Genomic DNA, 27647 nt, shown 5'->3' with positions numbered 1-27647 from the left:
AGTGGCACATTGAGAAAGCCAGCCAAGGAACTATGCCAAACACATATTCCAAACTCCCAGCTGTGGCAAGCAAGCATGCACATCAGCAGGGTCGAAGTAGGTAAATGCAACATTAAAAAGTTTGCAGACACGAGTCAGGCAGTGCGTGTGGTCACTTCGACAAATCTCACAGCTACTATCAGAAAAGCTGATGTCTTTACTTCCATCCTAGCAATACACCCAAATGACATGCACTGCAAGTCAACATTGGCTGTGATGTAAGTGTAAATATCATTGCTTCTGTATGTTACATGAAATAAACTGGCACAATACAGTGCAGAACACACATAAGCCAACTGCTTATATAACCGGAATGACAGCCAAAGCCATAGTACTATCTGCCTTAAATGTCAACATAGATCCTCAGGATAGACACCTGGAACCTTGTACATCACTGACAAGATGGACCACTTATCATGGTCTATTAGCATGTACTGATTTACACATCATCCTGATCCGTGCGGGAGATGATGCTGTGGGTTTGTTGCTCAACTAGTGATCCAAAAACACAGGAAAGCTCCGTGGATCTGGGTTCAAGTCCCACAGTAGCAGAATGTGAATGCTTTAAAAAAAAAACTCTAGAATTAAAGTTGTAATGATGTTGATTGTTGTAAAGCCACACCTGGTTGACCAGTGCCCTTTCTGGAAGCAAATCTGCCTTCCTTACCTGGCGTGGCCTACACATGACTCCAGACCACAGCAATGCCAACAGTTTTCTGGCCTGGGAAGCCAATCCGTTCTACCAAAATGCTTACAAACGTCTCAAGGAAGGAACCTGGGATCAACCTAGGCACCAGAAATGGCAAAAGCAAACTCTGTCCTGTCAACCCTGCAAAGTCTTCCTTCTTTACATCTGGGGGATATTGCCAAACTTTGGACAGATATCTCACTAGCTAATCAAGCAACGTCCTAACATAGTCATATTCACCAAGTTGTATCTTATAGACATAATCCAAACAACATAACTCCAGCAATGGTGTTAATAAGCTGGTGGCACAATGGGATACAGACATACATTCCAAACACAGTGCCATCTGCCTGCAGGTATTGCACTGAATTCTCATTGTAACATGTAACAGAAAAAGTGATTTCACTCAATGGTTCCATAGCGGAAGCAGAGAGAGTGAGAGATGGCACTCAATCACACATGACTTGAACAGAATTAAAAGCATCACTAAAGGCACCCACGATTGAGAATTCACAAAACCCTGTTCTCCTCAGCAAACTGCAGAAAACCAGCAAGGAGGAAGTTGGCATCAGAAGCAGAAGCCCCAACATACTTTCCATAAAGTTCTTTAGTATCTCATTAATCTGCATACTTCCCTCAGTCTAAGGCTGCGGAAACAAACATCAGTAAAAAGGCATATGGTGAAAGAGGAAGGGTGGGAAAGAGAAAATTGGGAATTTAAAGCAACAGGGAGAGGGGTGAGGTAGAGTAGGAGAAGGGAGTAGAGACGTACAGGGCACTTAAAAGCTGTGTCAAAAAAGGATGAAGGGAGGCAGATAAATAGAAAGAACATCAAAGTAGGTACTCACAGGGCAAGACATTATTGTAACGATTCTTCGGTTTGTTCAGGGGTTGGTGCGCAGCTTGTGTTGACTGCGAGATTCCAATTGTCTTCAGTTCCTAGAAAGGTGAGATCCAAGAGTGAGAGGTCTGTTTGGGAAGTTGGCCTTACCACTTAAAAAATTAAAACCTTCTTAAGCAATGTTTTCAAATTTTCAGGTTTGTTTTTAAGCCAGCCTTCCCCAGAGGTGAGGTAAGTAAGGGTCACAGTTCAGTTATTCGTTGAAGGGAAGTTCAGAAATCACAGGGCACCAGGTTGTAGTCCAACAGGTTTATTTGAAAACACAAGCTTTTTGGAGCCTTACGAAGTTTAAAGGTGGCAAGGAATTTCATTGGGTTTAATATCCCATTCTATTTGTACATGCAGCCCGAATTGTATTTCAAGCATATTGAGTTCAGCTCTGAGATTTCTTCACTGGGTTGGTGACAATAGTCAATGATTCAGCATTCTTCAGCAATCTATCACAGGATTTCCTGGTTTAATTAGCTGATAAAGCAGCCATTGTAATGTGGAGCAGATTCTGACTGATTGTTTAGTCACACATATTGCTTCAACTGTGCTGTAAAGATTTGGTGACTGTTAAAATATTGGTTCCAAACAATGTGTTTTTTTTCAACAAGTTCCTGGGATATAAGCATTGCAGCTTAGGTCAGCGTTCACTGCCTATCCTAATTGCCTTGGAGAAAGTCATGGGGAGCTGCTTTCATGACCTGCTACAAGCCTTGGAGCGAGGGCATACCTAGAATACTGTGAGGAAGAGAGTTTCTGGGTTTTGATCCAGCCAGTGAAGGAACAGTGACATAGTTTCAAATCAGGATGATGAGAAACTTGGAGGGCAAGTTGCAAACTGTAGTTATTCCACGTAACTGCCGCCCTTGTCCTTCTTGATTGTGGGTTTGATAAGTGCTGTTGAAGGAGGCTTGGTGATGTGACATATTGATGCCACTGGGCATGAGTGGTGGAAGGAGAGAATGTTGAAAGTGGTGGTTATGGTGCCAGTCAGGTGGCCTGGATGGCGTCAAGCTCAGAGTGTTGGAGCACCACTCATCCAGATGGCGGGGGGGGTGGGGGGGGGGGGGGGGTAGTATTCCATAGAATTTCTAGCCTCCTGACATTCTCCTGTAGCCATGGTACTTATCTGGCAACTGTCCAATCCTAATTCTCAGGATGTTCTCAGGCAATGTCAAAGAGCAAAGGTGAGACTCTCTCTTGTTGGAGATTGCTGTTGCTTGCACTCACATGTTGTGAATGTTACTCGGTATTTATCAGCCCAAGCCTAAATACCGTCCAGGTCTTGCTGCACATAGACACAAGCTACTTCAGTATCAGAAGAGTCACAAATAGTGCTTAATATTACGCAGTCATTGGTAGATCACCTCTGTGTCTGACAGTATCATGGAGGGAAGGTCATTAATGAAGCAATTGAGGTTTTACACCACTCTGAAGAACTGAGATCTCAGGTGCTGAGATTTCCAACAACTGCAACCATCTTTCTGTGTGCCATTGGTGACCCCAACCAGTGGGAAACTTTCTCTTGACTCCAGTTTTGCTGGGGCTCCTTGATGCCACATTTGTTCAAATGTCAATACTGATCTCAATGACAATGACTCACCTCATCTATGAGGTTCAGCTCTTTTGTCCTGGCTTGGACCATGGCTACAATGAAGTCAGGGACCATATGGCCCTGGTGGAGCCCAAAGTGAGTGTCAGAGAGCCGGGTTATTCTATTGCAAGTGCTGCTACTTAACACTCTTGACCATCCTACCCATCATGTCATTGATGATCATGAGGACACCAAAAGGGATGGTAATTTGCCATGTTTGTCTTCCTTTTGTGGTCAGTACAAACATGGTCAAGTCTCCACACAGTCAGGTAGACAACAGTGTCGTAGCTGTACCTGAACAGTTTGGCTGGGCATGTGGAGTGGTGTGAAGCACAGATGTCCAGTACCACTGCTGGAGTGTTGTCAGGGTTCGTAGCCTTGGCAACCTCTACTGCCATCAGATGGAGTGAATCAAATTGGTCGACTTTTGGCTTGGTTATGCTGGGAACCTCAGGAGCAGGCTGAGATAAATTGCCTACTGGGAGCACTTGTGGCTGAAGATTGCTGCAAATCTTTCAGCCTCACCTTTTGGACTGATGGGCTGTGTCCCCTGTTGCTCCAGATGGGGGTATTTGAGGCATCTCCAACTCATGTTATGGTTTGTTCTTTTAAAACTTGACCGCAACCATTCCTTACAGAATGTAGCAAGAACGCAGAACTTAGAGCTGATCTGTTGGTTATGGGACCGCTTAGCCCTGTTTGTCGAAGCTGCTTCTGCTGTTTGACATGCATCATAAATGAGTATAGTAATATAATTCTCAAGGCAGCAGAACTAGATCGCTCACACATGCATACACACAGAATTGGTAATTTGTTCGGTCCTTCAAATTAAATAATTGACGTATCAGACACCCTGATAAAACAGATGGGCTGAATGCCCTACTTCTGCTCCTAGGTTTAGTTGTCGCATTGTGATTATCCAGTGGTTAATGTGAGCATGGAGATGTGGAAGGATTTACAGCAACACCAAGTCCTTTGGCAGCATGGTGAAGCTATATCAAAACTGCAGCAACAGCAGGGTCAGTGAGGAAGACAGCCTCATGACTTCCACATGAAAGCTGCACTATTAGGCTGAATGCTTTTCTGACAACACAAGATTCTATAAACCTAGATAATGCTAAAGCATTGATTTAAGAAAATAAAACACTGGCCTGAGAAGAGTACACCCTACCCTAGATCAGAATGAAGTAAAGCAGAATGGAGGATATAGAAACAAATTACTGAACAGAATTAATACTCTAACCTCATACTCCTCAGCAAATCCACAGTCAGAGTCAGCATGCTGCTTACTGAAATATCCTTCAAAGTATTCCACATTGATGGCACTAAGTAGAGTAACAAGACATATCAATAAGTTCTTGAATTCATTTAGAACTTTCAAAATTGCAGACAAGAGGAGAAATAAAATGTCAATATTTAAAAGAACACACAGGGTCATAAAGCACAGAATTTCATCAGTGCAGTGCCGCAATCAATCTGGGATCAGGTACAGCACAGATTGAATTTAAAGTAAAGCCTTGTTGATGCTGTTCTAAACATGTTCAGATTAGTTTAATGCAGGTTTCTTTTTTCTAGTCCCATTTACTTTGGAGCCAGCTAAGAAGAGGAGCATTAATCCCATAATTCCAGTGCTGACACTAAATGGAAAATGCTTTTTGAAAGCAATTATTGGATTTTTTTTGTATGAGCTTCCAGTACGTGAAGTGCTTGCATTCTCAGGGACCGTCATCGGCCTATACTAAACAAATTGGATAGACACTAAACAAATTGGATAGCAACAAGAAACTTCATTACAGCAGTAGCATGAAGCAGACACATTGTTAATGAGTGTTAGCACAGAGAATGGCTCCGTAATTTACAAGTGCATGCAATGCAATGATCGTTACAGTGAGAGCAGACACACTGACATTGTTCACTGGGTCCAAAGGCACATTTTGTTTCACTTGGCTATAGTAACAGCAATATTATTTGATTCTTCCACTCAAGCTCATTCTATGGCTATCAGTAGCTTTCTCATACATTGCTCAAGTGGTCATGAAGTAGAAATAAGACTAGACTCCGTGTTAGTGAGTCATCTGACTGCAAAGGAAGGATACATTGCTACAATAAAAAGGACTTACCGTCTTGCTTCCCTGCAGGGGTGGCGGGGGGGGGGGGGGGGGGGGGGTGGGAAGACAGAGACAGACGGGGAGAGAGAGAGAGAGAGAGAGAGAGAGAGAGAGAGAGAGAGAGAGAGAGAGAGAGAGAGAGAGAGAGAGAAAGAGATTTAATTATTAACCTATGTATGCATGCATCAGACATCCTGTAAAGGTGGTTTTTACTTTGATGCTGTGTGCCAGGAAAATGATGCTTCAGGAGATACCATGACTGAAGCTTCTCTCCTTGTTATCAGTGGGTAACTTGGCCTAACGGTCTCAATATATCAACTGACCATGTAAGCGCCAAATAGGACTAGAATATGTCAAAGAATTCACAAAAACCCTCAGTCACACATTATCTTCCCAGCCCTAAACAGCACAATGCTGGCCCAGCCAACTTGCCACCCCTCACCCTCTGTAAACCTCAACATATCCCAAAGTATTCCTCTATGATATCCAGCACCAAGTTCTGCCCATCATTCATCTCACCTTTGGTAAGGTATTTTAGTATCTGTCGTTTTGATAGCTTAAATTTAAAATTGCTATTCTCATTAATTCTTTGCCACATCCGTCCCTGTGTAACCTCCTGCCGCACTGTAATGATCAAAATGCATCCCTGCTCTCACTCCAGTTATCTTTGCTCCCTCTCAATATCACTAAACTATGCATCATATCCCGGCATTCACTGCCTCGGTCTTGGTCTCCTCCACTACTCTGTCCTCCTTTGAGAGGTTTCTCAAAGCCCATCTCTTTGCTATTTTTTAGACCTGGGATTCATTTATTTTCAATTTCCCAAGCACCTTTGACATTCTGCTAGGTGGACGGTGTTATGAAATAGATTCAGAGACACTGGCAGCACAGGAGGAGACCATTTCACCCATCATGTCTGTGCCAGTCAATAAAGATTAGCCACATCAATGCCATCTGTCAGCTTTGGGCCCAGAGCCCTAAATGCTACGGTAAAGTCAGTGGAGATCTAAATGCTGCTTAAATGTCTCCAACGCAGCAAGTTTCAGATTCCCACCACTGAGTGAAGAAAATCTCTCCTCCCAGCCTTCCACCTCTTGGTTTTAAATCTATGTACCCTCTGGTTACTGATCCTTCTACGACTGTAGAAACTGCTTTCTTATCTAGGCCCCTAGATTTACCCATGATTAAGGCTGCTAAACTCTTAGGCACCTCTTCTCTCTCTTTACGTTGATTTCTTCTGCTATTTCATTGTCTTCCACAACAATGTCTATACCTACAGGGTCCTTTTCCATTGAGAAAACTGACACAAGGTGTTCACTGAAGTCCTGGCACACATCTTTCGGGTCGACACACAGATTACCTTTAAGGTCTTAACGGTCCCTACATTTTCCCCAAGTTACTTTCTTGCTGTTTATACATTGACAAAATCCCTTTGGGATTTCCATAGTTCTACTTGTTTTCTCATGCACTGTTTTTGCATTCCTCATTTCCTTACGTTCCTCCCTGCATTTCCATCTCCTATAGTCTCCTAAGGACTCTGCTATATTGAGTCCTCAGTATTTGCTATAAACTTCTCTTCTTCATTAATCATATCCTTTATATCCGTTGACATCCAGGATTCTCTGGTCACGGTCCCACCCTATCTCTTTATGGAAACATATTACTTTTGCTATTTCGCTCTTCAATGCCTCCTACTGCTCTGACAAAGTATTATTTGCAGGTAGTTGCTCCTCCTACTTCACTTAGGCACCCACACCCACCAAAATTATATCTTAATAAAATTTGTCTTTCTACTGTTTAGATAATCCTCTGCCTTTTATACGTTGTCTTAATGTCCAAGAAGAGAGTTACCTGATATTTGAGATTGGAAGCTGGGTTAAATTCCCATTGTTGGACTTGGTTCTGTGAAGAGACAGAAATAGCACATTGATAACTATGAACTCAGATGGTAACAATTTAATAGCAAGCAACACATTGCTCCTGCATCCAGAATTATTTCGCCTGGCCAGCGCTATTCTTTTCTTCTTTCGGTCGACTGGTGACATATGCCCCTGTGTGTGAACAATGAAGGCAGATGAGCATCATTTGGATTACCTTGGTTTTGGAAGGGAATTTTCCAGCCTTGCTGGGATTCAGAGTTGCACAATCAAAGGAGCGCAGCCTCGCCCTAGGATAGTGCCTCCTTGTTGGAGACGTCTGGAGTCAATTTTATAACATCTTGCAAAGCAACCGAGCTCAACTTAGCATCACCCAGTGGGGAAAGTACCCGAATCCAATTAGTATTTTGCCTGATGGTATGGCATAGATAGGAAATGCACTGCAACAGTTATTTTTGGCATGAGCTTAAATACAAAGCATAAAACACCATGCTACTGCTACATGTCTGATTTTCAATTTTTAGGGGAAAAATGAAGGGTGGAATCTTTAGGTCTCACTGATGGTCAATTTGGAGGTAGGAAGGGCATTTAGTGGAGTGATGTTGCACCTCAGCTAAGATTTAAAACCAGGGCAGGAAGGCCCACAGTTGATCTTCCTGTCCTTCTGAGACAACCAAAGTGGCCAACTTAGGGAAGGAAAGGAAGGATTTGAAGATTATTCTGATGTTGCTAATGATTTTTGAGAATATTTTAGGCTGTGGAGGGACAATGAATTTCCTGGAGGAGCAAGAACAGATCAATTTTGGGTAAGCGAATTCACTTTTCAACCTTGTCCAGACCAACTACATTAAAAGGACAATCATAAAAATAAATGGTATTGAAGCAGCTACAGGAGAGATTTTAAGAGATATGGCCGTTGATATCAGACTCACAACTTAAATATTTCCCAGTCATTGCAGAACAGCAAGTAATGAGGGGAACAAACAGAGTTTGACTCCAGAAACAGGCCATTTGGCCCATCCTATTAATGCTGGCTTTTATGCTGCATTTCAGTCTACTCTGATCCTTCATCATTCAACTATTGTTAGAATATTTTAGTTCCTTTTCCCTCTTATGGTGATCTAGCTTCATTTAAAATGTATCAAAGCCACTTGCCTCATCTGTCTCCTGTACAACATTAAAAATGGTGTAAGTGACCAAGTCCATTTAATGGTGAACAAACCAGAGGCACAAAGATCTCTTGTCAAGCTGAGAGTCAGGAATGGTGTTCATTGCTGGTGAACCAATGTGAACTCCGGAAATAGTGCAGAGCAAGAGCTTGAGGCCTTTCCTCAAATTATAAAATGAAAATAAATTGATAAGATGGAATCTAATGAGGGAAGGAAAGCACAGGATGCATTTGGGTACTTAGTGAAATCTTTTGCCAGTAAAAGTGAATGGCAAACAACAGAGCACTGTTTTAAGTTAAGCTATTAGTTTAGGCTAAAGACATGAATGTACAAAATCAGGAAAAAGATTCGGGGACTGACATCAAGAAGCACTTCCATATGGAGAGATTAATATCTGCAATATTTGGGAAGGGATATGGAAGCATGAAACTTGATTATTCAGCAAGCAATGCAATTCAGTGATGAGAGGTAATAAAACTACATTTCAAATGAAAGAAACAGCAAAATTGACTGAATAGCTTTGCACTCATCATACCCACTGAGATCAGTTAACTCAGTACAGACAGGCTGAGTCGTTCCTGGTATATTTAGCTCAACATTACATTAAGCTGTTCAGGTAGCTGTTCGAACACTGCTTAGATTCTTCCTAAATAATTTGTTTCAGCAAATGTATTTAAATTTCATGGAGTATACATCCTTCACAAAACAACTTTTAGGGGTGGAAAAGCTTCAAGGCTCATTCAGTAAGATGCAGAGGTAGAAAAAAACGATTTATAAGTTTTGTGACACGATTGGGGATTTTACTCACCGTCTCTTCCACCAGAAGAGTAGCACAACCAAGAGGATTATGACTGCCGCCCCTAGGATAGTTCCAACCACAGCTCCAATAATAACATCTGGAACAGACACACCAACAGGCATGAACACATTTCACAGGCTGCTATCAGAGAATGTATCTCTCTTTTTTGACAGGCTATGACTCAGTAGCAATTATGACTGGAACACTGCAATCTAAGGCAACAGATTTTGGACATATTTTATCCCACCTTCAGTAATCAACTTCTCCAATTTACTCTTGCTCCACAAAATACACTGTTTGGAGGGAGTTGAATTTTCACTGATAAAGTCAGAATATAGTGTACCAGCTGAAACTGGTTGGTCCAGGGGCTTAGCACTTTATCCTGTCATCATTGAAACCCGAGGTAATATTTAGACCAGACCAGCAGAATGGAAATCTTCTGATTTTTTAATGATTGTGTGAAATAAGTCTGACACAATCTTAGTGCAGTCTGCAATGGGCATCAGTTGGAGCAAAAAAAATACGGATTCCAACTTGCAGTCTTCTTAATCCGAAAGCACGTGGAGTTAGTGTGATTAAATAAACATAGCTTTATTGTGACAGATAAGGAAACAGGCATGTTTTAAATCCCTGGATACGGGTGGTGGGGGGGGGGGGGGGGTGCAGAATGGTTATAAGAAGTTATATTAGAATGAATGAAAAGGTCCAGTTAAAAAGATGTAGGACACAAATTCCAAGTCATGTAAACTGTTTTTTTCTGAAACAAACCTGGATTTTGTTTCAAGAAAATCTTCTCCGAATACTCATATGTCGAATAGAAGGATAAGTTTGAGATGATTTTATCGTCTGCACCAAACGTTATTTTTGTAAATCCAACCAAGCTGAGTCTGAAAAAAGAAAGAGCAGGACGTAAAGAATGGTAGGGAGGGCATTGCAATGGATTGTCTGAAGGGCGCTCCTGTGAGGATACTTTAAACTGGAAGCCTAGTTATTTTAAAGAAAATGAAAACTTCTTGCTGCAATCAAATGAGAAGGAACAGTACTACTGAAGCCAGAGAAACAACCTCTTTAATTGAGAACAGTACTCCCTGAAAACATTCACTATAGGGTGCCCCAGGCTTTGGGCAACATCCTGTTTTACAGCAAATGAGTCAGATTTCTCGGAATTGGCACTGCAAACTTGCACTGGGAGACATGCAACAGCAGGAGGAGGAACAATGGCTCTCCTTGATAAGATGGGGCCGCTCTATTCCCTATTATATCTGCATATTTGCAAGTGGCATGTACCAAAGAATTCATCGCTATCGAGGGGTTTGAGAAATACATCATTTGCACAAAGACACTCAGTGTCCATTGGAATCCACATGAGTTCCATTCGAATCATGATGAGGTTGGTACAAACTTTTGGGGCAAAATGTCTCTGACATTTATTCTTTACAAAACTACTAAACCACCAGTGAAACCAACAGCCAAAAAAATCCCCTTTTGCACCTTCAGTTTTATATTCACACTGAAACAGTCAATTCATAAAAGGAACAGATATTAACCAATTCTCTCCAAAGATCTGAAGTTTAGTCATTAGAGTTCACAGAGTTCAGTCTTTAATTGGCTAGATTCAGGATTGTTCTGTTCTAGTGAGTGGATACAATGAGCCTGCTGTTCACACTGGCCATTGGGAATTTCGCTTTAACATCTTTTTGTGTGACCCATTCACACCAATGTGGAGTAGACCCTGCCATTTACTGTCCCCTCCAAGCCTCTCCCTCTTCACTTCCGAATCACCACTGCCCTCCCCGTCTCCCTGAACACTTTCCACACTTCACTTTCCTTCCAGACCTACTTCACTTTATTCCTTTCCTCCCCAACCTTGTGCCACTTATTGTTTCTCTTATTAACCTTCTCCCACTTGCCCGTTGACTAATTTTCTGCACACTGCTTCCCTCCCCAACTTGCTCGCATTTGCCACTTCCCCGTCCTGCTTGTTGCTTCAATTCGCGACTCCCTCCTGCCCACTGCACCCCACCCAACAGTGTCTCTTCCCTTATTGCCTGCAGCCACTCTTATTCCCTCAGTTGCTTCTTTCCTCTTAGCAACATACTACTGGGTGCTCAATCACAGGGTGGGAGCACAGGTGAGACAGCAGGGAATGAGCAGAGTTGGGGGGGGGGGGAGAAAATGGGGAACAGAAATAACTGCATTTTCCTTTTAGGTTAGTAAAAGCTATTTTATTTAAATGCATTGTGTGTTTTTAAAGTTTGTACTTTTGACGTTTTAGAGTAGATTTGTAGCTCGGTTTGTGGTTGGTTGGCTCGCTGAGCTGGTTCATTGTTCCGTAGACGTTGCATTACCCTGCTGGGTAATATCATCAGTACAGCGTCTGATGAAGCGCTGTTGTGTTTTCCCGCCGGTTATTTAAACTCTGTTGAGCTGGATTACCTCACTTCTGGTTTTCCTTTGCAGTGGAGTGTACATAGGGTCTAGCTCTGTGTGTTTGCTGATGGACTTCTTAGTGGAGAACAAGGCTTCTAGGAACTCCCGTGCCTGTCTCTGCTTAGCCTGTCCCAGGATCCTGGTGTTGTCCCCATCAAGCTGGTGGTTTTGCTTATCCATGTGGATTTAGTTAAATGAGTCTTGGTTGTGTCTTTCAGTTGCTAGTTGATGCTTGTGTGCTTATGGCTAGTTTTCTTCCTGTCTGTCCAATGTAACGTTTGTCAGTGTCTCTGCAGGGAATCTTGTATATGACGTCGGTCTTGTCCATAGTGGGTAGTGAGTCTTTGGTTCGGGTGAGCAGCTGTTGTTGGGTTGATGTGATTTGTGTGCTACTCTGATGCCCAGTGGTCGTAGGTGTCTTGTGGTCAGTTCCATTGCATTCCTGATGTAAGGTAGCGTGATGAATATTTTGGGGAGTGTGGTATCTTCTTGGTATCATTCATGTGATTGGCATCTTCTGACCCAGTTTTTCAGGTATCCGTTGTCCTTGAATACTTAGAAGAGATATTCTTCTTTTTGGCGCAGTTCTGCGTTGTTGCCTATTTAAATAGAGTTTTCACTCAACTTGGTTTCTGGGTGTGTGAGAGAGGGTGTTTGCTGTCAAAATTCAGTACTTGGTCAGTGTGTGGGGGTTCCCTGTGTAACTTTGTTAGGAATTGCCCCATTTGTCCTGCATTCCACCATGACGTCCAGGAATGGGAGTTTCCGGTGAATCTGATCTCGATTAGTGTGTTTTTATTAGTTCACGTGTCTCCCCTATTTGGTTCATTTATAATGATGAAGGCATTGACCACGCAGCATACCAGAATTTTGGTTGGATTAGTGGAAGGGCCATACGTTCAAGTCTCTGCATCACCGCTTCAGCTATTAGTCCAGATTTAGGTGATCCCATGGGTGCCCTGTTGATCTGTTCATATATTTGGCTATTAAAAGGTGAAGTGGGTGGTGAGGCATAGGTCCAGTAGCTTCAACATGGTGCCCTGCCAGGCACGCCATCACATATATTAGCCAAGGAGTTACAAAGCAGACTAAAGCACCTCATCAGCAAGTCACCCGGCTCAACCCAAGGAGTTCCTAATGCCAAAGACATAAGAATAGATGACAACTAGACCATGGTATCATTTAACACTACTGCCCCATTCGCATTGATAGACATACTACTGGCAAGAGAAACACTGGCAACACGACTAAAACAAGAACAAGACCCCAGTGACAGCATCTCCACAGACAACACGCTGAGCCTTTCTCTGAAGAAGGGTCCAGGCCCAAAACATCAGCTTTCCTGCTCCTCTGATGCTGCTTGGCCTGCTGTGTTCATCCAGCTCTACACCTTACTATCTAACATGCTGAAGCTACTGGTCCTATGCCTCACCACCCACCTCAGTCTTCTCTGGTCCAAGGCGAATAGCCTGAGTCCAAGTAGTTTCAGTTTATTGCTAAAACACTCTCAATCTGGTGAATCTGGTAGGAATTATGACAATGGAACTAAAGAAAGACATTGCGATTCTATCCGTCTTTGTGGTAATAAAAAACATATCAATTACAATGTATTATAAACCCAAACTTTTCACTGTTTAGAGCAGTGTAATCAGGGATTTAAGTTGCTGGGGACACTGCACAAGTCCTGACACCTGCATGGGTGCTATAGTGGCTGATGTGAGCTATGTTGGACCCTGCAAAGAAGGTTTTGAAACTGATCCAACTGTCACAGACTTACTCCAAATACGTAGGGCTTGCTTGTTTCTTAAATCGGGAAAAAGTTGTTTCTAAACCAGGCAAATACCAATTCTACATCAGTGTCCAGCCAGAGTAACTGACCAAAGCATCAGAAATGATGTCACAATTTCACCACCACCAACCTGCACCCTCTCACCTGAATATCCAACTTGACTCAAGTACCGTCCAGACCTGACCAGTCCCTCCACTCCATTCAACCAGCCAGCCATCCACCAACCAACCGATCATCCATCCACCCCAACAATCCTGCACTCACTGGACTTACTTTCAGAAGGTTGTGCTGACCCAGAATCACAAGTCCCAACTGAAAATGGGCAGTGCTGTCAGGGTGCAGGAGACTTTGTGGGCAGTGGCAATACTTACATGGGTTCTAATGGGAAGTTCTGCCTTGGTTAATAACATTTCACTTAACATTGTGCTTTTCAGTAATGCAACTGCAATATGAAGTGAGGATTGGCTTTATTACAAATCAGTTTTGTAACACAGCTTCTGAAAAGTCACCTGAGCACAAACGTGCTCACCACTGACCATGAAAGAAATGGAGGACAGGGGACTAAATAGCATCCGCCTTTTCTCCTGTCCGCATTACAAAGGGCTGAGTGTGGGTGTCCATGCTTATGGATAAGGCACTGCAGCTGTTTGCTGAATGGCTGGCCAGGAAACTCCTCCATTGTTACAGCATGTCTCTGATATATTGAAATTATTTACTGACTGACAATCAACCTGTTTACACACATTAAAAATGTCTATTCAATGCAATGGGATTTGGGCACAGTTCTGGCCCACAGCCAGGGACTCTACCATTTTACTAAAAGACCTCCTTATCAGACCAATAGTTAAAATGCATCAGTCATTCTCATCATCTTTGTGTAGAACTTGCTATAGTAAGACAGTCTTCCTCCTTTTCCCCTGCACTTAAACTGTGTTTCTAGCAAGTTAGATAGTACTATTTCAACCTAACATCTAACCTTTTGCTGTTTATGGATAGTGTGCTGGGTGGGAAAGTAAGCTGCATTCAATATCTTTCTAAATGGTTGAGGAGGCAAATAATGGTCCCATACCTTACTATATGAGTGGGACAGAAAGTAGAAGTCTCTGAAAGGTGTGATTATTTTCTCCCCCCAATAATATTATAGACGTGAGAGATAATAATCACGTTGTATTTCAGAACAGTGCTGTTTCTTTCCAATAATTGATTAAACATGTATTATCGCAGAACTTACCGGTATGCAGTTAAAGGAGTCAATTCTTGATTAACATATCCGTGACTTTTATCATTGTTGCCTACATTGACAGTGATGGGAGTAGCCAGAGCTGGTGCCCTGGTTTTCCGCCGAGCTGCATCATTAAGATCAATAACTTGGGCTACATAAGTCGAAACAACAGAATCATAGGCTGTTTCAAGAGCTGCTGCACTGGGCCTTCCTTCTGTAGTAAAAAGAAAATTCAGCCTTAAAAGCAAAACAATATGCAGAACGAGGCTGGCCACTTGACTCATCAATTCTGATCCATTAACAAGCTAAACATCATCAATTTTATTTCACTGAATCATCTATATAGCTTCTATTAAGCTCTGCTTTCACTCACTCATGGGAAAAGGTAAGGCACAAATTATTCCTGAATAAAACCAAGATCACATATGAACTTTGTATAACCAATTCCTTCACTCATGTGTTTTATCAGTCCAACAGCTGAAGAGTCGTAACAATGTACAGACTTTTTCATCATCCTTCCAATCTCCAGTCCTGTTTCTAATTTTATGGAGGCCATTTTGGCTAATTACCACTGGTGATCAAGAATAGCTCAGTATACCCAGAAGTTTCTGATCATAATGTGAAGAACAAGAACCCAAAACATATTTTGTGATTTCCAAAACCTTCAGAAATGAAAAAGGAGCATTTTGAAGAGGAAAGGTTCTCAAAAAATTGTTTTGGGAGGGAACTGAGTTACACAACCTTCATTTTCTGAAGAAAGGTCTCGACCCGAAATGTCAGCTTTCCTGCTTGGTCTGCTGTGTTCATCCAGCTCTACACTGTGTTATCTCAGATTCTCCAGCATTGGCCGTTTCTACTATCCCTACGTAAGCCAAGTGTTAATTTTTACAACAAAACAAAATCACTCACGCATGACGACATGATGTGGTCCAGTATTAAATTCGATTAGATTCCCCACAGTGTGGAAACAGGCCCTTCAGCCCAACAAGTCCACACCGCCCTTTGGATCATCCCACCCAGACCCATCCTCCTATAATCCACACAGCCCTGAATACTATGGGCAATTTAGCATGGCCAATTCACCTAGCCTGCACATCTTTGGACTGTGGGAGGAAACCGGAGCACCCGGAGGAAACCCATGCAGACACGGGGAGAACGTGTAAACTCCACACAGACAGTCACCCGAGGCTGGAATGGAACCTGGGTCCCTGGTGCTGTGAGGCTGCAGTGCTAACCACTGAGCCACCATGCCACCCCACGGTTTATTGTTTTTAAAAATACTGCATTGCAACTAATTTCACAAATTACGTCTTTTTTCTGAACAGATTTACACATTGAGCAATTTGCCTTTATGTTCTTGTGATAACCCATATAAAGCCCAAGGAGGAATCAATAATTAAGCGGAGTTTATGAGTTCCCTTGGTAACAGGCCTGCCCAGCTGGAAATCATCACCTGCGCCCTTTATAAAACAGGCCCAGTTACACTGGTGCCTGGATGCCTTTGGAGAGGGAACATGTAGTATCCATCAATGCTCTCAATCCCTTTAGAGAAAGTGGGTATCATTGGGAATACTTTCTCTCCTCCTCCAACTCCACTCGGATTTAGTCCCTTCTTTCTCTCATTAAACCCCCTCCCCTCACTTTTAATACCTTAACAGACTTTGCATATAAATACTGAGTTCTGAGGAAGGGTCACCAGACCCGAAACGTTAACTCTTTTCTCTCCTCCACAGATGCTGCCAGACCTGCTGAGCTTTTCCAGCAAATTTGTTTTTGTTACTGAATTGACTAAACTGGTGGTGATCAATACTTTTAAAAGAAAAACATACAAAATGTCATGGTGATTTTGGTGGTGGGAAAGTTGTGTGTGATTGCATTTCTGAGTACGAGAAAAATAAAGCAGACTCAAATGAGGGTCTCTGATGCAGCGGTCACGTCTCTACCTCTGGGTCAGAAGGTTTGGGCTCAAGTCCTACCTGCTGATGTTGTGTCAGAACACATCCAAACACATTGATGAAAATAACTGTAAAGCAGATCCAGGAAAAGAAAGCAGATTGGTAATGTAGCCCCTTCCTGTTCTGCCGACACCTCCCATATTTTCGATAGTGTGTCTCACCGGTAATGAGCTTTGCATGTAAATTTCTAATTGGCTACATGGGCCATTAATGGTTTAAAAATAAAAATTACATCGATTTGGTGGTGGGAAAGTAGTTTGGTTGTGTGTACACTTCTGGTACTATGAAGAAAAAGATGAAGCAGCCTCGGAGAGTCTCTTATGTTGCAGTGGTAGTGTTCTACCTCTGTGCCAGGAGACCTGGGTTCAAATCTCACTTGCTCATAATATCTTAGGAAGTAAATAAAGCAGTCCCCAGGCCACAGGTATTTGGTGTTGGGGAAGGAAAAAGCTGTTCAGTTGTAAGAGGACTTCTAGGTTTAAAAAAAAACGAAAGCAGACCCAGAGATGTCCATCCCAGGCTGGGATCCTATGTACATCACACATAGTGGCTCTATTTCAGTGTGAATAAGAGACACTTTATAAACAGTCAAAGAATATTTCCACAATGGGCAAAACTGAGGCAAACTAATCCAGGAGGTCACTAGATGATGAAAGAGATCAAATTTAAGTTGAATCAAAAAATCATTAAGCTTGTTACAGACAGATAGATAATACAATGCTTGTGAAGAGGTGTTATTTGAAAACGTTAATTGATATCATCAGCTGGACATACACATATCTTGAGCTTTCTGACAAGAACAGTTTGCAAAGCACATGATACTAAACTGTAAAGATCAGAAGCTGCATCATTTAAATCTGAGTTGGCTGCACTTTCAGAGAAGGGTTGTGTGACCTTGTTTATTGGCGTGAACCATATTGAAGTCAGGCAGAGGGACCTTGCCAGTGATGTCATTCTGTCCCATCTGCTCAGTCAAGTTGTAGCTTTTTGAGTGCTACCCCAGTATTTACTGGCAGAGCATTTCACAACATGCGCATTACCTGATGGCTCTAAATTCCACAGTTATGAAGTGTTTTGAGAGGTTAGTCATGGCTCACATCATCTCCAGCCTACCAGACTGCCTGGATTCTTTACAATTCACCTAACAGTGCAATAGGTTCATTACAGACACCATCTCCCTGGCCCTACACTCATGCTTAGAACATCTGGATAACAAGGATACCTGTGTTAGGCTCCTACTTATCGACTACAGTTCCACCGTCAACACTATAATTCCAAACAAACCCATCCCTAAACTTCAAGGCCCAGGCCTCAGCTCCTTCCTCTAACTGGATTTTTGACTTGCTGACCCATAGACCGCAATGAGTAAGGACCGGCAACAACACCATCTCCATCATAATCCTCAACACCAGTGCCCCACAAGGCTGTGTACTCAGCCCCCTACTAGACTCCTCATACACTCACAAATGTGGGGCCAAATTCTGCCCCAGCTCCATTTATAAGTTTGCTGACGAAACCACTGTTATAGGTTAGATCTCAAACAACAAGATGGAACACATGAAAGAGGTAAAGTACTTCGCAGCATAGTGTAAAGCCAACAAACTCTCCATCCAAGTCAGCAACATGAAAGAGTTGTTCATTGACCTCAGGAAGTGGAGTGGAGGGCACGGCCCTGGGTGTAATCAATGATGCTGAGGTGCAGATGGTTGAGACCATCAGGTTCCTGGAAGCGATGATAACTACCAATCTGTCCTGATCCACCCACATCAATGTGATGGTCAAGAAAACACAAAGTCTCTACTTCCTTGGGAGGCTAAGGAAATTCAGCATGTCCACAAAGACCTTTGCCATTTTTAAAGTTCCACCATAGAAAGCATCCTATCTGGATGCATTGCAGTGTGGCATGGCAACTGTCCTTCCCAAGACCACAGACACTACAGAGAATCATGACCACAGCCCAGTCCTTCACACAAACCAGCCTTGCATCCATTGACTCTATTTATACTTCCAGCTGCAACAGGAAAGGAACCAACATAATCAAAAACCCCATCCTACCCCTGTTATACTCTCTTCCCTCCCCTTTCATTAGCCAGAAGGTATAAAAGTTTGAATACACATATGAATGGATTCATAAACAGCTTCTTCCCTGTTGTTACCAGACTTTTGAATGCACTTGTCAAACAGATCTCTCTCGCTCTGCACCTTCTCCGTGGCTGTAACACTGTATTCCGCAACCCTAATGCACTTTGTATGGTGCAATCTGCCTGTGTAGCTCACAAAATAACACTTTTCACTGTATCTCAGTGCGTGTTGCAACAATAAATCAATCATTGTAGAACTTCCACACGTGCAATGTGAACATTTTGAGGGGGTGGGGAAAGAAAGTCAGACAGAGAAAAATCAGAAAACACAGCTTATATAAATACACACATGTACAATTAAAACCTTTTGCTAATGATCCTTATATCTTTGTAATAAACACTTATAGCTGTTAATAAAGGATTCTGACTGACTTATTTCCAAAATGGAGCTGAAAACAGTGATATAAAATTGACAATATCACCTCCCTTTTTCAATTTAAATTTCATTGTGACAGGTCAATGAATGGGATGAGGAAAAACGTCATTTCGCCTCTCCTAACTTTGTTGTAACAGTGCAAATAATTAGTAAGACTGTGGTGGGAGTAGTTAGACTGATGAGTGACCAAAAAGATGATTTACCCATCCAGGCAGGGGCAAGGCTGGAGAACGTGATGAATACTTTGCATCCATCTTTAGCAAGCAGGAAAATACTGTTGAGTATGAGAGAGAGCCAATGGAAATTGCAAATCTCCCTCCAACTCCAAAGTCCTTCTTTCGGTAGACAACTGGAGAAATGCAAATGCCACAGCCCTTCTTTAAAAAAGGATGCAAAGTTAAGTTCATCCCCTTTAGGTTCATCAGTTTAACCTCAGCAGTGGGAATTTTTGGGATAACATCAACAGTCACTTGGGAAAATAAGAACTAATTAAAAGGAAAAACAGCATGGATTTCTGAAGGGAAAAACCACATTTACTTAAATTAAAGATTTTGATGAGATGAGGTTGATGGGGGTATTGCTCTTCATGCAGCTAACATAAGCACTTACAAAAGGCAACGAACACAGTGCTGCACAAACAGATTTGTGAACAACATTACAAATTTTCATATATAAGGCACTCTAGAAACATGGACACAAAATTGGCTTGACTGTCAAGAGACTAAAAGTAGCACTGGCTGAAGTTCTGTAGTGGAGTTCCCCCCGGAGTTGATGTTAAGGTGTCTGTTCCTCCGATATATATGAACAATGTAGACCTTGACGTGCAACTTTAATATTTATGGTATGATGTGAAACTTGGGACTTTGTAAACCACAAGGAACATAGAACTTTAAAAAGGGCATAGGTTGGTGGAATGTGCAGACAATTAACTGATGAAATTTGATGCAGAGCAGTATGAAGTGACAAACTTTGGTAGGAAGAATGGAAGGGCACAATGTAAAGAGTACAATACTAAAGGGAGCACAGGAGCAAAAGCACATGTACAACTCATTGAAGATGGCAGGACAAGTTGAGAGCAGAGTTAATAAAGCACAGAACACTCTGGGCTCCAACAATAGTGACACATGTACCAGACCAAGGAAGGTTTGCTGCAGTTGCACAAAACATGTTTTTTCAGTTGGAACGATGTGAAAGTATTAGTGTCCAAAAGATTCATGAGAATTGTTCCACGCTTGAGGAACTGAGGGGTTGGAGTTGATCTCCATGACAGACAAGTGAAGAGGATATTTGGGGAGGCTCCTCTTAGTTAGTCCCTGCATACTATATTCCCATTTGTTGGAAGGATAGAAACAAGTGAAACAGATTTAAAGGAATTGGCAACTTGAGGCAAATCTTCTTTCGTGCAGAAGGTAGTTAGGATCCGAAAGGCACAGCCAGCATATGGTGGGGGCAGCTTCACAATGAAATTGCTTTACAATCCGAAAAGGAAAGCCTTCTGGCTGCAGGAAAAGGAAAAGGAGTGGAACTGGGCACACAGAGGTCCCTGATTTACTAACAGCCATCTTACAAATGCTCGTACTTACAAATGTGACCTCATACAGGGGTGTAGCTTTAAAGATCTGGCATACAAATGTTTCCTGTACTTAAAAAGTTTTAGTTTACATTTTCCTGCATGATGTTCCGACTTGGGTACAAACCAACTTGTAAATGGACTCAGAATGGAATCTGTCTGCAGCCCAGGGACTGTCTGTCTCCTTCAGAGAGCCAAGACTGCCATGACAGAGTTTTCTGTGAAGTCACTATTCCATGATTCTTCAATATTCTGTCCTGGTCTCTTGGACATCTTGCAGTTTGGTGTCTGGCCATCAGAAAAGCAGTAAGCATATTGGGCCTCTCTTGTTGCCTTAGGAAATACTTCAGCTTCATTGAAATGGCCAAGGGGAATTTTATGTCGCTCACCACCTAAGCTTCTGCATACATCAGATCTGCATCTTAATTAGACATCTATGGGTAGCAGTGATCCTCAATATATTGGCTTGCTCTTTCACAATGAAACATAACTCGCTGAGAGTTTGACAAGCTGGTTTGACCACTTAATTTAGTATTCCTGATCAGCAACATTCCCTGCCAGCATTGAACTTTGCAAATCATGCCCTATTAGCAGGTTTTCCACAGCAATAGTGATATACTGGACATTAAACATTAATACACCAGTTGTAAAAAGTGGAAGATGTCACGTTAGAAGGACTGACAAATCCTTCGCCATCACTGCACTTCAGCGGGTTCAATAAACTCCTGGTCTTAGCTTAGTCGTGGATACTATGAGTTGAATAGGAAGGAAAGAAAGATATTGCTTTGCATAACTCAATTCTTGACTCTCTCTCTCACATTTTTAATTTAAGTAACCCACATGTTTTTTGGTACAAAAATGAAAAGATGGTGGTTTGGAAAAGAGCAGGTGATTCAACAAACCTTTCTGGTGTGATTATGCTTTAACTTCTGCACACTTAAACTCTCATCCAGTGACACTATCTCACATGATCAGCCACACAGTCCTTCAGCAGAGGCAAAAATAAAGCCAATGTGGGATTTGGGGAAGAAAGAAAATTTGGCTAAATTCTCCCAAGGTCAGTCAAACAAGCACCATTCAGAAACAGTGAATACTGCACTTAAAGGAATCTTTCATTTCCGAAACTGAATTCAGATGCAGTTTCTAACAGCCCCATACGACAAACCTTTTATAAGCAGCATCTAAGAGAACCAGGAGTGTGCCACTTGACCAAATATTCTGGACAATGAAGAGCTTTGCATCACCGCAGTAAGCCCTGACCAAGTGAAGCTTTGAGACATAAATATCCCTCAAAAAAAAATTGTCACAAAAAATCTACACACCTCCTAAAATCAATGTGAAAGCATACAGGAAGTAACAGAAATGTAATACATGGGTGTACACATCACTGTTATACTTTATTCACAGCATAAATACTCAGACATCATGGTAGATAATGGTATTTGAGGTACACAATTTTTGCTGGTTTATCAATAGTGCCAATTGATAAAGGTGCTGGTGAGAACAAAGTTTGATGTAGTTCAAATATTCTGCCCAGATACTTGCAGACAGCTCTGCATTGCCTTCCTCCAGATAAAATATAGAAACTGATACCACCAAAAATAAAAATCACATTCAACTGAATGGCCACCACTACCTGCCAATAGTATGCAGAATATTTCACCAATTTTCATGATCGCTGAGTGTTTCAAGTACCTGGACAATTTCATGAAAGCTGTAGGTACCTAAACTATTGATATAAATGAACCCATTTCCAGGAACTAAGGATGGTGGTAAGAAATCCTAATTTCGTATAAATCCACAACAAGCCAAGTTGAAACAGAAGCTCAGGGCTAAGGACATCTACTCTTTTGGTAGAATGAACATCCTACAAATTAGGATCATGAGTTGAAAGCAACTGCTTACAAGAAAAATAAGAATTTTAGTTCAGTTCAAACGTTGAAAAAAAAGCAGTACGTACCGCTTTCTTCTTTCGTAACAATTACAGCAATTGCTTTAATTGGACCATTGTCAGAATTAAATACACCTTCTTTAATCTCAAACGTAATTGTTTTGTGTGTAACTTCAGGACTTGGCACTTGTAATTTACCAGCAGGTTGAGGAGGGTCTATGAATAGATGAGAAGTAAAATGAAACAACACAATATCTTTTCAATATCCTGTATAGTTGTATACAAATAACTGAGTTGGATGCAATACAAGAACTTTTTAGGAATATTCGATGCAAAACAATTGCCCTTTTGTAATAGATGACCGACTTGCACTTCTCTCTCAAACATTATGAATCATTTCTTTTCCCCATTCTCTTGGAAAAACATCTTGAATTAATTTATATTTCAGTAAATTGACATAACAATACGTATTTCAAAGTTTATTACAGAATGGGTAAAATGGTTTGGCTTGATTGCATTTCTTGTTCCTATCATTGGGGCATGGGATTCTTGCATTTCAGGCACCCACGTTCTGTTTCAGGCAGTTCACCTCACCTAGAGCAGGTTTGGATGCGGAGAAAGTCCTTCCGTGCTACCCAAAACAATATCTCAGCCTGGATCTTTAAACAGCACAACTGGCATTATAGCACCAGCCTCGAATGAGGTAGCCAAACTCAATAGTATTCCTAATTGGAACTCAATGGACGAAGTCATGGGTTTTCCAATCTGCACCCTTAGGAGGTTGTAGACTTGTGTTAACAGCTTGTGTCAAAAAGTGTCCATTAGTGCAGTTACGTCGTGCTGAACTGTGTGTAGAAGGTTGTTAACACGAGGAAGTGGATAAGGACTGCCAATGATTATTTTAAATGGGAAGTCTCTAGCTAGGAAACAGGCCAAACTTTCAATCACTTTTTCATCCTGGTATGTGCAAGATGTTTCCAATGACCAGGGAGTCAAAAGCCAAAGGGTCACAAATCTAAGGGTATAGAGTAGGCTATTTAGGACTCAGGTGAGGAGAAATTTCTTCACCCAGAGAGTGGGGAACCTACGGAATTCTCTGTCACAGAAATTGGTTGAGGTCAAAATGTTGAATATATTCAAGAAGGAGATAGATATAGTTTTTAGAGCTAAAGGGATCAAGGAGTATTGGGAAAAAGTGGGAACAGGATACTGAGTAGGATGATCGGCGAATGGTGGAGAAGACTTATTGAGCCAGATACTCCTATTTTCTACTCTGGGTAAGAAAGGGAAAGGGTAATATTTAGTTCATTGCAGTTATCTAATGTAGCAATGAGTTAGATCAAGGCTCATCTCTACAGTCGTGGCACATGCAAACAGTGCATGTTAGGATCTTGTATTCACCCTAAACCACTCCCTCCTAGTATATAAGATAATAAAATGTGAGGCTGGATGAACACAGCAGGCCAAGCAGCATCTCAGGAGCACAAAAGCTGACGTTTCGGGCCTAGACCCTTCATCAGAGAGGGGGATGGGGGGAGGGAACTGGAATTCCAGTTCCCTCCCCCCATCCCCCTCTCTGATGAAGGGTCTAGGCCCGAAACGTCAGCTTTTGTGCTCCTGAGATGCTGCTTGGCCTGCTGTGTTCATCCAGCCTCACATTTTATTATCTTGGAATCTCCAGCATCTGCATGGATGTTCCCATTATCCCTCCTAGTATATGCTTTCTTAGCTTAACAGCCAGCTTAAAAGTTAAGTGGTCGGAAAAACGGGTCGAGTGTCAAATTTTCTGACATGTACTCCCAGTGCAGTAACATGCTATCTACACTTGCAACATGCTGCATTGAACATTACTATATACAGAGGACAGGAAGAGATGATGGCTTATGACGACAGACCCAGGCTCCAGTTCCGCATGATCTTACCTCGCAATTTGTTTACTGTGAAGACAGCGCGCTGAGTTTCAAACTTACGTGTAATGCCAGACCTGCACTCTACATGGGTTGACGTACTCGGACTACCACATGACAAAGTGGTGACATTCACGGAATAGCGTGTGAAGAACACAACACCATTCAGCGTGTATTCTTGCATTCCTGAGGTACATGCCAGAGCTGTAGAAGTTAGCTGAGTGCTGAAGTTTGTTGCGTTGATAGAAAAGCCTGTGTTCTCTCCATCTGGACATGCCCACTCCAATTTAAGGACAGGCTGGAGATCTATTCCTGTGCACTTCAGTGAAGAAGGATTAACTGCAGCAGCATCTGCAGGGAAACCAGAACATCAAATTGTATGACAAAGAAACCTTTAATTAAAGTCAAGATCTGAAGGAATAGCAATCTGTTTTGTAACAACCTCATTTCCCCCTTTTTTTAGGCTCTGACCTGCCCTTTCTAGCTTCTCTCCTGAAGACATGCCTTGTTTAGATGCCTCCTCAAAAGTACTGATCCCACTTTAGACTATCACTCAAATAGCTTTTCTTATGACAACCCATCAAATAAAGCAATTAACCAAGTAGAGATGGCTGGGCAGGTGATGTGCAGTAGCTGTATGATGTGGGAGATGGCTGATCCCATTGTGAACTGCAGTGACCACATCTGCAGCAAGTGTTGGCTGCTGGAGGAACTTCAGCTCAGAATTGATGAGCTTGAGTCCAGGCTTCAGGAACTGTGGCACATCCAGGTGGGGGAGAAGAGTTACCTGGACACTCCGTTTCAAGAGGCAGTCACACCTGGTAGATTTAGTAATTCAAATGTGGTCAGTGGCCAGGGACAGCAGGGTATGCCTGCAAGTGAGGCAGGTAGAGGGGTCCTGCAGTCAGGAACAGAGGAGCCTCAGCTCTTGACCTTGTCCAACAGGTTGCAAAGTACTTGCTCCCTGTGTGGATGAGGAAAAGGGCTGCAGGGAGGATGAGCCAACTGACCACTATGCTATGGCACTGGAGGCCATTCAAGGGGGGGGGGGGGGAGCAAAAGGACAGGTGGTAGCTGTAGGGGATTCTATAATTAGGGGAGTAGATAGTATCCTTTGCAAGCAGGATCGAGAGTCCCGCATGGTATGTTGCCTGCCCAGTGCCAGAGTAAGAGATATCTCTGACTGGATGGGAAGGATATTGGAGTGGGAGGGTGGAGTGGGAGAGGTGGATCTAACTGTTGTGGTCCACGCCGGAAGAAACAACGCAGGCAAGACTAGGAAACAGGAACGGTTCAGAGATTATCAGGAGGTATGAGTGAAATTAAAGAACAGGTCGTCAATAAAGAGCAGGTCCTCAGGGGTTATATAATCTCTGGATTACTGCCCGAGCCATGTGCAAATTGGCTAAGGGACATGAGAATAAGGGAAGTAAACACATGGCCAACAGAACAGTGCGGGAAAGAGGAATTCCTTTTTGTGGGGCACAGGCATCCAAATAGAAACAGGAGGGCTCTGTACCACTAGGATGGTCTCCACTAGAACTGAGCTGGGACCAATGTTCTAGCAACAAGTGTAAATATACTGGTAAACAGGACTTTAAACTAACAAGTGTTGGGGGTGTGGGGTGGTGTGGATTGAGGCATGATGGATGTGAAGGGCAAAACACCAAGTAGTATAATGGCCAATAGAATACAAAGCAGCAGGTTAACATCTGAGGGGCTGGATTCAATTGATGGAAACCTATGAAAAAGGCGAAAAGTAAGGAGAACTCAGGAGCAGTTACTAAAGTTTCCAGAACACAAAACAGGACAGTGTTTGGAGAGCGACAGTAATCAAACTTCAAGCACATTGGATAAACAAATGACAGAGAGGAGGGATGGTTAACACAGGACTGAAGATATTATATCTGAATGCACGCAGTATAAGAAATAAGGCAAATGAGCTTGTGGCGCAGATCGAAATTGGCAGGTAAGATGTGGTGGGCATCATGGAGATGTGGCTGCAAGGGGATGAGGTCTGGGATTGGAATATCCAAGGATATACATGTTATGGAAAAGGCAGACAGATGGGTGGGGGAAGGTGGGGTTGCCTTATTAGTAAGAAATGAAATTAAATCAATAGCAAGAAACAATGTAGGGTGATGCAGAATCTGTGTGGGTAGAGTTAAGGAACAGCAAAAAGGCAAAGCAAAAAAAAACTGTGATGGTATATATACAGGCTTCCAAACAGTACTCAGGAGCTGGGGCGCAAGATGCATCAGGAGATAGAAAAGGCGTGTATGAAAGGCAACGTTACAGTGATCATGGGGTTTTCAATATGCAGGTGGACTAGGAAAATCAGGTTGGTAGTGGATTGCAAGAAAAGGAATTTGCGGGAGGTCTACAAGATGGCTTTTTGGGGCAGCTTGTGGTGGAGCCCGAGGGAACAGGCAATACTGGACTTAGTGTTGTGTAATGAGGCAGACTTGTTAAGGGAGCTTAAGGTGAAGGAACCCTTAGGGGGCAGTAATCATAATATGACTGAATTTACTCTGCAATTTGAGGGAGAGAAAATAGAATCAGAGGTTACAGTATTACACGCGAATAAAGGCAACTGTAGAGGCAGGAGGGAGTAACTGACCAGAATTGACTGGAAGAGGAGCCTAGCAGGAAAGACAGTGGATCAGCAATGACAGAGTTTCCGAGAGTAATTTGGGAGACGCAAAAATTCATCCCTAGGAGAAAGAAGCATGGTACAGGGAGGATGAGGCAACCATGGCTGACAAGGGAAGTTGGGGTAGTATGAAAGCAAAAGAAAAAGCACATAATGTGGGAAAGGGGAGTGGGAAACCAGAGGATTGGGAAGCTAATAAAGACCAATAGAGGGCAATAAAAAAAATAAAAGGATGGACGATATGAGCATAAGCTAGCCAGTAATATAAAGAGGATTGCAAGAGTTTCTTTAGATATATAGAGGGCAAAAGAGAGGCAAAAGTGGACATTGGGTTGCTAGAAAATGATGCTGGAGAAGTAGTAATGAGGAAGAAAGAAATGGCATAGGAGATGAATAATTACTTCATGTCAGTCTTCATGGTGAAAGTCACAAATAACATCCCAAAAATTCAGGACAGTCAGGGCTGAGTATGGTGGCCATCACCAAGGAGCAGGTGCTACAAAAACTGAAAGAGCTGAAGGTGGATAAATCACCTGACAGATTGGGCTAT

The 27647-nt window shown here is 42.4% G+C and overlaps 1 protein-coding gene across 3 annotated transcripts in view; it reads right to left on the bottom strand.

Annotated features, from left to right (window-relative positions):
- The window catches only part of ptprja (protein tyrosine phosphatase receptor type Ja), a 157668-nt gene that overhangs the window by 22015 nt on the left and 108006 nt on the right, over positions 1–27647 (bottom strand). For all 3 annotated transcript variants that reach the window (XM_059651917.1, XM_059651918.1, XM_059651919.1), the window contains 9 exons: positions 24508–24795; positions 22607–22753; positions 14614–14818; positions 9932–10050; positions 9173–9260; positions 7170–7220; positions 5331–5342; positions 4454–4535; positions 1576–1666 (listed from right to left, as the gene is read on the bottom strand). In XM_059651917.1, coding sequence (XP_059507900.1) covers positions 1576–1666; positions 4454–4535; positions 5331–5342; positions 7170–7220; positions 9173–9260; positions 9932–10050; positions 14614–14818; positions 22607–22753; positions 24508–24795 — 1083 coding nt within the window. The remainder of the gene's footprint in view (positions 1–1575; positions 1667–4453; positions 4536–5330; positions 5343–7169; positions 7221–9172; positions 9261–9931; positions 10051–14613; positions 14819–22606; positions 22754–24507; positions 24796–27647) is intronic.

This window comes from Stegostoma tigrinum, chromosome 17, assembly GCF_030684315.1.
Source record: "Stegostoma tigrinum isolate sSteTig4 chromosome 17, sSteTig4.hap1, whole genome shotgun sequence".
Classification (NCBI taxonomy): Eukaryota; Metazoa; Chordata; class Chondrichthyes; order Orectolobiformes; family Stegostomatidae; genus Stegostoma; species Stegostoma tigrinum.
The sequence above is the reverse complement of the archived record's forward strand: the minus strand, read 5'-3'. Positions and strand labels throughout refer to the sequence as shown.